Source organism: Arvicola amphibius, chromosome X, assembly GCF_903992535.2.
Source record: "Arvicola amphibius chromosome X, mArvAmp1.2, whole genome shotgun sequence".
Classification (NCBI taxonomy): domain Eukaryota; kingdom Metazoa; phylum Chordata; class Mammalia; order Rodentia; family Cricetidae; genus Arvicola; species Arvicola amphibius.
The window spans coordinates 1,428,660-1,439,734 of record NC_052065.1 but is presented as its reverse complement, the minus strand read 5'-3'; the positions used below and the strand labels follow the sequence as shown (position 1 = coordinate 1,439,734).

At 41.8% G+C, this 11,075-nt stretch overlaps 1 protein-coding gene across 4 annotated transcripts; it reads left to right on the top strand.

Moving 5' to 3' along the window:
* Positions 1-5,876: 5,876 nt before the first annotated feature.
* Sat1 (spermidine/spermine N1-acetyltransferase 1) lies at positions 5,877-9,036 on the top strand. 4 transcript variants are annotated; one of them, XM_038316392.2, is made up of 6 exons: positions 5,877-6,129; positions 6,356-6,407; positions 6,517-6,600; positions 8,025-8,126; positions 8,221-8,261; positions 8,512-9,036. In XM_038316392.2, the coding sequence occupies exons 1-6, from the start codon at positions 6,064-6,066 to the stop codon at positions 8,680-8,682; spliced, it is 516 nt and encodes a 171-aa protein (XP_038172320.1). In that variant the 5' UTR covers positions 5,877-6,063; the 3' UTR covers positions 8,683-9,036. The 4 variants fall into 4 exon arrangements, with proteins under 4 accessions (XP_038172320.1, XP_041910310.1, XP_038172322.1 ...); XM_038316394.2 differs by lacking the exon at positions 5,877-6,129 and adding an exon at positions 6,966-7,075 and having other exon boundaries at positions 6,376-6,407; XM_042054376.1 differs by lacking the exon at positions 5,877-6,129 and having other exon boundaries at positions 6,354-6,407; positions 6,517-7,075.
* The last annotated feature ends 2,039 nt before the right edge of the window (positions 9,037-11,075 follow it).

Here is an 11,075-nt window from a genome sequence, read left to right as displayed (position 1 = left end):
TGCCAAATATCATGTACACCAGGCCAAAAACTTAAGGCTGCTCCTTGCTTCTTAGACAAAATTGAGGCTGTTTGGGTGGAGTTTACTCTCTTGCATTTGCCTCTTTGAAGTATCCTCTATTTTCTTGAATTCTCTCTTAACACTTAATTGCCAGTTTGCAAACGGTACAAAGACTGGTAAGCTGGATCCTGAACTTTGAAATCTGTTACATGTACCCAGAGGCCATAGGGAAAAGTGGGGGTGTCTTTCACTTTGAGTACTAACAAGCAATTATTTTCTATGATCTTCTTATTGGGTAACTTCCATACCCAGATTCAAAGTGCTGATATTTTAGGAGGCCTGAGGTGGTTGATTGCACTTTTAGATCTCCTCCATATTTATGAGGAGTTAGAGCCTTGATCTCTTGAGTTGATGGATGAGCAATAATCTCCCCTTAGGACATCACATCAGGAGGCATGATGGGACTGGAGATAAGTCACACTGGTTGGGTCACAAACTGTGCTGCAGTATAGTTCTAATTGTAGCTGTTGTTTTCATCCAGGAGGCTTAATCCTTTCCACCACAACTAGAATCTCAAGAGCTTCAGTTATTGAACTGAAAAGTCTCCAGAAAATAGAAATTATGATAATAAAATACTAGAGGCAGGATACTTTATAAAAAAAGACTTCTATAGCTCACAGTTTTAGAGGCTGGAAATTCAAACAACCTGACAGTGACAAGAACTCCATAGGCTGTTTGACATTATGGCATAAAGGCATGTGTATTTGTGTCTATGTGGTATCTCTCTCCCTCTTTGTAAGATTACCAAGGTTCACTGGAAGTGCCTGTACCAACCTTTACCTCATGGTTACATTGCTTGTTTGGTGTGTTTGGGGAGTGACAAAAGTTGATGTCATGTGTCTTCCCTTCTCAGTCTCTACCTTGTTTTCAGTGTCTCTCAGTGTACTTGGAACTCATTGATGGAGCTAAACTAACTGGCAGTAAGTCTGGGGGATTATTCTGTCTGTTTTCCTAGCACTGAAATTACAAGTTCGTGACACCATGTGTGTGTGTGTGTGTGTGTGTGTGTGTGTGTGTGTGTGTGTTGAGAATCAAACTCAGGTTTGCAAGGCAAACACTTTAATGACTAAACCATCTCCTAAGCCTTTGACCTTGACTAGGGCTCCATGCTTGCAAGAGAAGCACTGTACCAGTGAGCTATATCCTCCGGCCTGTTTCTACATTCTTAATAGCATTAACAGATGATAGATATAAATCATATTCAAAGCATACTGATGGACCTAATTAAGATTCTGTTATAAATTAACTAAATATTAGCCCTCTCAAAAGATGGCCGAGTAGATGCAATTGTAGGCTCCATGACTCTGCCTCCTGGTGTTTATGCCTTTGTGTTCTCCCCTCCCCTTCATGTGGCTGGGACCTGTGACTTGCTTTTAACTAGTACAATGTTATGGGTGATAAGACACCATTCTCACAATTATAGCACATTATGTAAGACTCTAATGTGTCAGATAAAAGCAAACAAGAGACAGCAATACATCAAACTGCACAACTTCAAGTAACAGAAACAATAAAGAATGAAAAGGCAACCTGTGCAGCAGAAGATGTTGCACACCAATACCTGTAGACAGCCATTATCAAAAAGAAACAATCGGAAAATAGCAAGTGGTAGTTAAGAATGTGGAGAGATGGAAACCTCTGTACCCCGTCGATGGGACTATACATTGTGCAGCCACTATGGAAAACTGGCAAATTCTCCAAAATACTAAAAGTCAAATGAGTGCAATGGAACACTCTCACTTCTTGATTAAAAAATAAGTCAATAATTTAAAGGCAGGTTTGGTGGCTTATAACTCATGAGGCTAAGGCAGGAGGCTTGTCAAGAGTGTGAGATCAGATGGGACAACAGGACTATAGAGGAAGGTAAACCTGTCTTGTGCTAAAAAAGGGATGAATCTTGAGGGCATTATGCTAAGTAAAAATGAGCCAGTTGCAAAAGAAATAACTCTGCAAATAAAGAGACAAATTCTGTGTGGTTCTACTTACATGATCTGTTAAAGGAGTTCAAACTCTTGGAAACGGAAAGTGGAACATGGCTAGCAGGACCTGGGTGGAAAGGAAAAAGGGAAGCCATTATTCCTGGGTACAGAGTTTTAATTTTCAAGATGAGAAAGTTTGGGAGTGCTTCATCTGTTGTTATACTATGCACTTAAAATAGTTTCTAGAAACCTGGGCATCATGGGGGTTTAACAACTTTAATCCCAGTGCCTGGGGTAGGGGGCTGAGGCACGAAGTTACAGGTAGACCTTATCTCAAAACAAACCTAAACTAAAAATGTTTAAGATAAGAAACTTTATGTAAGAGTTTTTACTCAAATAGATTTTTTTTAATTGTCTAGTTCCTCAAGAGACTTTGCTGGTTTATAAGTGGCCATATAGGGTAAGACCATATGGCAGGGAAACACAGGTACTTTCTAGAAACTCTAAGCAGCTTATAAGAGCTGAGGGAAGCCTCTAGCTGATAGGAAGCAAGAAGCCAAGGTCTTCAATCAAGAAATGAATATGACACGGCATGGTGAGATGGCATAATAGTTCATAGCATGTGTTGTTCTTTCAGAAAACCTAAGTTCTGCTCCCAGGGTCCGCATCAGGCCAATCATGACCACCTGTTGTAACCTCTAGTGGTTCTCAACCTTCCTAATGCTCCAACCCTTAAATACAGTTCCTCATGTTGTGGGGATCCCTCCGCCACAGAATTATTTTGTTGCTGCTTCATAACTGTAATTTTGCTACTGTTATGACTTGTAGTGTAATTATCTGATAAACAATTCAAAGGGGTCATGACCCACAGGTCGAGAACCACTTCTCTAAGTTATCTGATGCCTTCTGGCATTCTCAGGCACCTGTACTCACATTCAGATACACACACACACACACACACACACACACACACACACACACACAAAGGCATACGCCTAATTAAAAAATAAAACCAATCTGTTTAATAAAGAGATGAACACTGTCAAGGTCAATAATCTGAGTGGACTTGGACTTGGAGTGGAGCAAATGAATCAGTGCAGCCATGCCTGGACTCTTGAAGCACACTAAACAAAGGGTGCTATTTTAAGCAGCTGAGTGTGTGGTGATTTTCTATGAAGTAACAGATAACAAATAGAAAAGGGATATAAGACGTACATAAGACAGAATACATAAGACAGCCTGCTTTCAAATAATTGCCTTCTAGGGGCATGGTCCACATGAAATAGCCTAAATATCTTTGGGGCATTGAATTTGTGGAAACTTGAAATGAGACGAGGAACAATAAACACTACTTTGACCATTTTTATTTTTTCCACTATCCCCATCTTTCCACTCAGTGACAGGAATTCCCTTTCTCTTAAAGATTCAAATCCGTTATAGTAAACAAGAAACACTTCTCTAAAAGTAAACTGTGCACCTTTCGAACGGTTTGTAATACTTGGCAACCTTGTATAATCCCCAAGTACCTCATATAAGATTCAACAAGTTGAAATGTTGACTCATTAAGCAAATAAAAGTTTGCTAAATGCTAGATTCAATTACTGTTCTAAAATGCTGCCAATCTAAATAGCAAAGTTTTGCTTCAGCTGGAAGCTGTTCTTGATTCTAGGTCATAGAAATCTAATGTACTGCTAGCAGTAAATACATAACAAAACTCCTGTAAGTGTTCTGGCATTCTAAACAAAAGCAAAGGAGGGAAGGGCCTGGTTTTCCATGTCAGGAACAACACCACTGATTAACTCAGGTAGAATGGATGCTATTTTTAAAGCTCTTTGAAAAAAAAAAAAACATTGCATAAGCTCTCACAGTGACTCACTAATCATTGAGTCACGGGAAAGTGGGAGGGGTAACAGAAAATGCCTTTCAGCTTTCATTTCTACATACAGGATATTACTAGTTAATAAAGACAAAGTCACTTACTAAATGTTAGGAGTGGCCATGTGGTAACAGCTCAGCACCTCAGACAGACCGGATGTTGGAGACCATTGGATGCTTTTTCTCATTAAAAAAATATCCTCTGATTATAAAACCGAGGCAAGGCCATAGAAGTGGGGCTCTCAGCAGGGTCTGTCCAGGAAGGTCCGTAGCAAAAGTCAAGTCATTCCTCAGAGAATTGGATACTCCTTCCAGTGGATGTGATCAAGGACTATGCAAAGCCAACTGTCCCCAAACATTTTGATCTCTGGACATCTAAAATTTAGTGACTCTAAGGAGCTTGGTTCTGAAAAGCCTAGGAAACATAACACAGAGGCACAAATTCCTGTAGTCATTGGAGTAATGATAACATCACACATTCAGTAACATTAGAATTATTTCAAAATAAAAAGTTAAAGGAAACAAAAGAAGCACACGGACTGGAGCAAGTATGCATTACAACAGCAAAGGAAACCAGAAGATGGTCAGATATCAGGATACTGAAAGAAAAATTTCAAACCTCAAAATTTCTGAGTAGTGAAAAATCCTTCAATAATGTAAGAACATACATAACATACAAAACCAAGAGAATTTTTACAAAAACAAACCTTTATTAAAGGAAATTATTAAGTAAATCCCTCAGTCAGAAGGAAGTCCACAGGAAAGAACAGAAGTTTAAGAAGGAATAAGGAGGGGGAAGTAAAAACAAAAATATTTTAAATCTAGCCATGGCAGCAATGGTTCTCAACCTTCCTAACACTACGATCTCCCCACCATCACTTTGGTTTTTTTGACACAGGGATTCTCTGTGGCTTTGGGGCCTGTCCTGGGACTATCTCTTGTAGACCAGGATGGCCTTGAACTCACAGAGATCAGCCTGCCTCTACTTCCGTTGTATCGGCTTAAAGGCACGTGCCACCACCGCCTGGCAACCCTGCAATCTTTTAATACAGTTCTTCGGCTCTGGTTACCCCCAGCCATAAAATTATTTCATTGTTACTTCATAACTGTAATTTTGCTACTGTTATGAATCATAAGGTGAATATCTGTTTTCTGATGTTCTTGGGTGACCCCTGTGAAAGGGTTGTTCTCTCCCCCCCCAAATCACGACCCACAGGTTGAGAACTTTTGAACTTTTTAGAAAGTCTTTTTAGAAAGACTTTGAGGAACCCTAGTAACTTTTTATTAGAATTGACCTTAGAAAATCCGAGAAAATACAAGAAGATCAGGGGCATGGTGGTGCATGACTTTAATCTTAGCACTTGGGAGGCAGAGGCAGACAGATCTCTGTCATCTGTGAATTCTAGGAAAACTCGAGTTTCAGGATAGCCAAGGCCTTGTCTCAAAAACGAAACAGAGCAGAACAAAAAGATGCAAACACGCACACACACACACACACACACACACACACACACACTCCCTTAGTCATGAACAAGATGACATCACCACATAGCAATGACCTGCCTGTGGAAAATTACAGCAAAAGGAGAAAAGGAAAAAATTATACCTTAGGACCACACTTTGAGAATGGCTGCTCTAATCTTTCTGCCATCCCCTAAAGCAAGACTTTCTGAGTTTGCTTTTCTCAGCAATGTCGGGGTCACAGAGGCAACCCTCGTTTTCTATTTACAAAGGTTACTAGGGCACACGCGGGCACTCAGGCTTCCCGGAAGGGTCGCAAGGTGCCGCTAAAGCCTGCGAGGCTAGAGAGCAGCCCGGCGCCTCGCCCTGCCCCGCGCCTCGCCCTGCCCCGCCCTCCGGGTTTGCGCCACCGGCTTCGCGGTCACCGGAGAGCCCGGAAGGGGGAGGTGCCCGGAAAAGGGGCTGGTGCTCCTGCAGCCTCGCAGCCTTACTGGTTGCGATCTCTCCCGTCTCACGGCCCCGGGGAGGAGCTTTTGCGGACTTAAAAGGCGAGGTCTCGCCCCAGTTTAGCTGCGCAGCTTCCTAAACAAAGTCTGCCGGTCTTTTGTCACAAAGTGAGGTTCGCCGGGTCATGGTGCCAGCCTGACTGAGAAGAGGACGCTCCCGGGAGACGAATGAGGAACCACCTCCTCCTGCTGTTCAAGTACAGGGGCTTGGTGCGCAAAGGGAAGAAAAGCAAAAGACGAAAATGGCCAAATTCAAGATCCGTCCAGCCACTGCCTCGGACTGCAGTGACATCCTGCGACTGATCAAGGTAGGGACAAGGCCGGGCTCTCCCTAGGGCGGAGGGTGGGGGAGGCTCCGTTTCCCCGGGTAGTCCACACCCTCGGTTCTGTAATTCCCTTAACTCAACCCGCCAACCCCAGCCCGGGTCAGGTCCAGTCACTGCGCGACCCCGCCTGCCCCATTTCCCCTTCTGTGAGCTGGCCGGGCCGGACAGGACTTTCATTGTCCATTCTTTTTATTCGTGTCATTCCCAGGAACTGGCTAAATATGAATACATGGAAGATCAAGTAATGTTAACTGAGAAAGGTAACGAAGTCGTGGCGCGGGGCGGGGGAGGGGGGAGGGAGGAAATAAGCTTATCTGTTACCTGACACCTACAAAACTCAACGCTGTCTCCCCCTTCCCCATCTTACAGATCTCCTAGAGGATGGTTTCGGAGAGCACCCCTTCTACCACTGCTTGGTTGCGGAAGTGCCTAAAGAGCACTGGACTCCTGAAGGTAACCCCTTCTCCGTGTCCAGAAGTCAGAGAGGACGAGTGTTGTATCAAAGCCGTAGAATCTACTGTGCAGGACCTGTGACTACACGGGTAGAAGTTACTGAGAAGCTGGCCAGAAATATCAGCCAGCCAGTGTGCAAATGACTGAGGAAAAAGAAAATGTACGCGCTGTAACTTTATAGTAGGGCGGGTTAAGAGAGCTGTTTAAGTGAGTATCAGATTGCTGTGGAGACCCGGAGAAATTAGGTATAATGTCATTTGTTGTAATTCAGTTTCATAAGAATAGTTTTTGTTTGACCCTAACCTAACCTTTTTTTGTAATTGTGTTAAATCACATTTTTTTCTTTAATTTGTCCCAATCCTCAGGTTACAGTCTCTAGCTTCGCCATGTACATGGCCCTTCTGTGTACATGGATGGGCGGGGAGGTAACTAAAAGATCCTTTACACAATAAAGTAGATGATCATGATAAATGAGGTAAGGTCCTATTATCACACACTTGAAACATGGTAGATCAGAAACTTAATTCGCTTCTTGTCTGTTTGCAAAGAAATGGAAACTGGCTAGAAAGTTGAATTTGCAACCATTGCTTCCATTTGGAATTGAATTGACATTCCTTATGAGGGAGTCAATTTTTAATTGTTTTTTAAAAGTTTTTTTAATGTATTTCTTTTTTGCTGACCCTGTTGACTGGCCAGAAAAGGGCTAAAAGGGGAAGTTGCTTGGGTGGATGCTTTCTTCAGTTTTCTTCTGACGTCTGTTCCTTAGGCTAGAAGGTAATCAGAACACCCCCACGATGAGCTAGCTCTTAAAAGTATGTGAGGGTGTTACATAACACCTGTATCTCGTTACTGCTACTTCTCCTGCCTCAGAAATGGGGAAAGTAAATTGAAAACTTTTGCGTGGGAAGGCATGTTCTGAAAGTCAACATTGTCCTTTTGGCCTGGTGTTCTGACCTTAAGGAATAAAGAGTTGGTAAACTACACATGCTCTTTCTTCTAAACCGCTGTGTAAACCCAGCTTTGGCCAAGCCCACATACCAGTATGTCATTAGGGTGTGAATAATGTGCGTGCTTAGTTTAAGGCCGTGGCAATTTTGCTCTGGTACACGTAATGAAAGTGTTTTCACTTCCAGAGTGTGAGCCCAGCAGACTGCGGACTAGCCAGCCCACAGGTGTCTTCTAGCTTCAACTAGCTCTAATGTGTGCTTTTTGCAAATATATGTCTGAGACCAGAGAAATCGTCCATCATTGGTCTGCACTGTGCTAGCGTAAACATGAGGAGGCAGTCCGGTTCACGGCTACTTGTTTCCATGATGCATGCATGTCTATTTTCTTAAAATCTTACGATAGGCTTCTGATTCTGCCAATACAGCTTGAATGGTTTGATTTTCTTCTCTGTATCTCATGGGATACTCTTATTACAGGACACAGCATTGTTGGTTTCGCCATGTACTATTTTACCTATGATCCATGGATTGGCAAGTTACTGTATCTTGAAGACTTCTTCGTGATGAGTGATTACAGAGGTATGCTTGAATTTGGGATTGGAGACAGTTTAAAGAGCAATCAGAGCTCTATGACCTTAAAATGACTAATTTGAATTGTCTTGCTTTCTTTTAGGCTTTGGTATAGGATCAGAAATTTTGAAGAATCTAAGCCAGGTATGTTCACCAGCTATTCACTATATACCCCAGGCTGGCCTGATACTCATTATATAGCCCTGGCTGGCCTCAAGATCGCCTGCACCTCCCTAGTGCTGGGATTCTAGATGTGGCCCAACATACCCAACTCTCCTAGATTTAGGCTTCTGAATTTGTAAGAGTTATTGGGTTACTGTAATAAATGAATCCAAATTGGTTCTTGGCACGCGGGCGAAATGTCACTGGGCTTACGTTTTCGCTCTCATTCCAGGTTGCCATGAAGTGTCGCTGCAGCAGTATGCACTTCTTGGTAGCAGAGTGGAATGAACCATCTATCAACTTCTACAAACGAAGAGGTGCTTCTGACCTGTCCAGTGAAGAGGGATGGAGGCTCTTCAAGATCGACAAAGAGTACTTGCTGAAAATGGCAGCAGAGGAGTGAGGAGTGCTGGCGCAGACGACGACAACCTCCATTATACTTTAGAATACATTCTCAACTTACCTTGCTTTCTATCTTGTTCGTAGTGAAATAATAGTGTGAGCACCCATTCCAAAGCTTTATTACCAGTGGCGTTGTTGCATGTTTGAAAGGCAGTCTGTTTAAAATGACAGTTATGTATGTGGTTTGGAGGCAGAGTTCTTGAACATCTTTTGATGAACAACAAGTTGGTGTGATCTTACTTTTTATGAAAAACAAAACTTCATTCTTGTGAGTCATTTAAATGTGTACAATGTACACACTGGTACTTAGAGTTTCTGTTTTGATTCTTTTTTAATAAACTACTCTTTGATTTAATTATTCAGCATAAGAATTTTTAATTTATTTAACATAATCCCATCTTACTCATTTTTCTTGTAACCAAAATAATATGTAAAATCAAAATATCCCTTCAACAGTTCTCAGGAACTGGTGAACATCAATGGTAGAGGTCGCCTCGTGTTTGCAATGTCCTGGGTTTCATTCCTAGTGCCACAAATGAAAGAAAGGGGAGAAAATGGGCTTGGAAGGAAAGAAAGAAAACAGGCGATGCATGTGATTAATAAGCCCATTGTTGTACAATGTTGTACAATGTTGAAGGTGGGATTATGCAAAAAAGCATCTTGTTCCCAATGACCTACCTCAAAATCGGGGGAAAAACATCTTATCGCCAGTGACCTCATCCCACACAAAATGCTCTTTGAAGTAAAACTTAAGTGGGTCATTCTGCTAATCAAGCAGGAGCAAAAAGCCGCTTTTTAACGAGAAGACTGCGACTTCAGAGAGTGATCTGGAGGTACTGTGTTGACATAATGTCCTTACAGTAAAGACACAGTCTTCCAAACCACTAGGGAGAAGTAAGCAAATACTTTTCTTAGGACCTGAAAAACGGCCTTTAAAGAGCAAAGGGGAAAGACAGTTTTCTTAGATCTGGGAACTCTAATTACTCACTATATTGACCTGCATTCCCCAAACCCACTAATTTGCACCACCATAAAACTGATCTGTTAAGAGTCACTGAAAACTAGTGCCCAAGATTAGTGTTTTCCAAAAGCAGTTACAGGATACTTGCCAAGCAGTAGGGAATATTGAACTCTTCCATAGAAACAAATGTGGCTCTATATTCCCTTGGGTCTGTTTTTGTTACACAGTTCTGGATTAGAAGGTAGCCATATAGAAAAATGTTTTGTGCATTTCATTAATGCTTTGGGGTTCATTGGTGATTCAGCATGTCATGAAAACAGGCAGACAGAGTTCGTTCTCGGCCAGGGTCCTGTTCAGATGACAAGTAACAGAATTGCTGGCAAAAATCAAAGGCTAAACGAACACAAAGAGCCTTGTGAAGAAGGAAGATATTTTGAAGGTTGTGTTTTGGAAACTGGACCTCTTAGAGGAAAGCAACTACATGCTGCTGACTGTGGTTAAATATATGAATAAAATAACCCAGTGAGTTACAATGTAATCGTTTGTCTTCACACCTTAAGGGAGCTGTGCTGGAAAGACAGAACACTTGTGAAATTTGGGTTCACACTTTAGAGGAGTCCCTTAGAAGTAAAAATCTAGAAACTCAGACCGCCATCAACCCATTTAATATTCAACTCAATTATAGTGATACTTCTATCCAAACAGCTACAGAGCCAGGCATAGTACTGCACACCCAGGAAGGCTGAGGAAAGGGCTCAAGTTTGAGGCTTATCGGAACTTTGTCTCAAAAGCAAACAAACAAACCAAGCCACAACAATAACAAAAACCACCTGGGCACAGGAACACATGCCTATAATCTCAATTGCTTGACATACCGAGGCAGGGGCATCACTTTTTTCCCATGAGTTTGAGGCCATCATCCGGAGCATATTAAGCCCTCAAAAAAGAAATTTACACTGGGCAGTGGTGGCACACAATTTAGCACTCAGGAGGTAGAGGTAAGCAGATCTCTGTGAGTTTGAGGCCAGACTGGTCTACAGAGTGAGTTCCAGGACAGCCAGAACAAAAAACTTTGTCTTAAAACTCCCCCAGCCAAAAAAAAAAAGAAAAGAAAAGAAAAGAAAAAGGAAAAGAGAAAAAGAAAGAGAGAGAGAGAGAGAGAGAGAGAGAGGAAGAAGAAAAAGAAAAAGGTATATGTAAGACTTTTTTAGTCGATATGTGGATTAAAAGAAACAGGTTTCGAAGAAAATTATCTACAAAGAAACAATAAGCAATAATAAGCCTAAAAGGAAAAGAAAAAAATGAGTCTGTGTAAACAATACTTTAAAAGATAAAGTTTTATACTGGGCCTAGTGCTCATGACTATAATCCCAGCATGGGAGAGAATGAGACAGGGGTTCAAGACCAGCATGTTTATAATGTGAGACCTTTCA

Bases quoted from the DNA above. Each gene is read 5' to 3' on its own strand.
- Sat1 (XM_038316392.2), top strand. From the start codon at position 6,064: ATGGCCAAATTCAAGATCCGTCCAGCCACTGCCTCGGACTGCAGTGAC. The intron at 6,408-6,516 runs GTAACGAAGTCG...CCCATCTTACAG, and splicing joins AGTAATGTTAACTGAGAAAG to ATCTCCTAGAGGATGGTTTC. The intron at 8,127-8,220 runs GTATGCTTGAAT...GCTTTCTTTTAG, and splicing joins CGTGATGAGTGATTACAGAG to GCTTTGGTATAGGATCAGAA.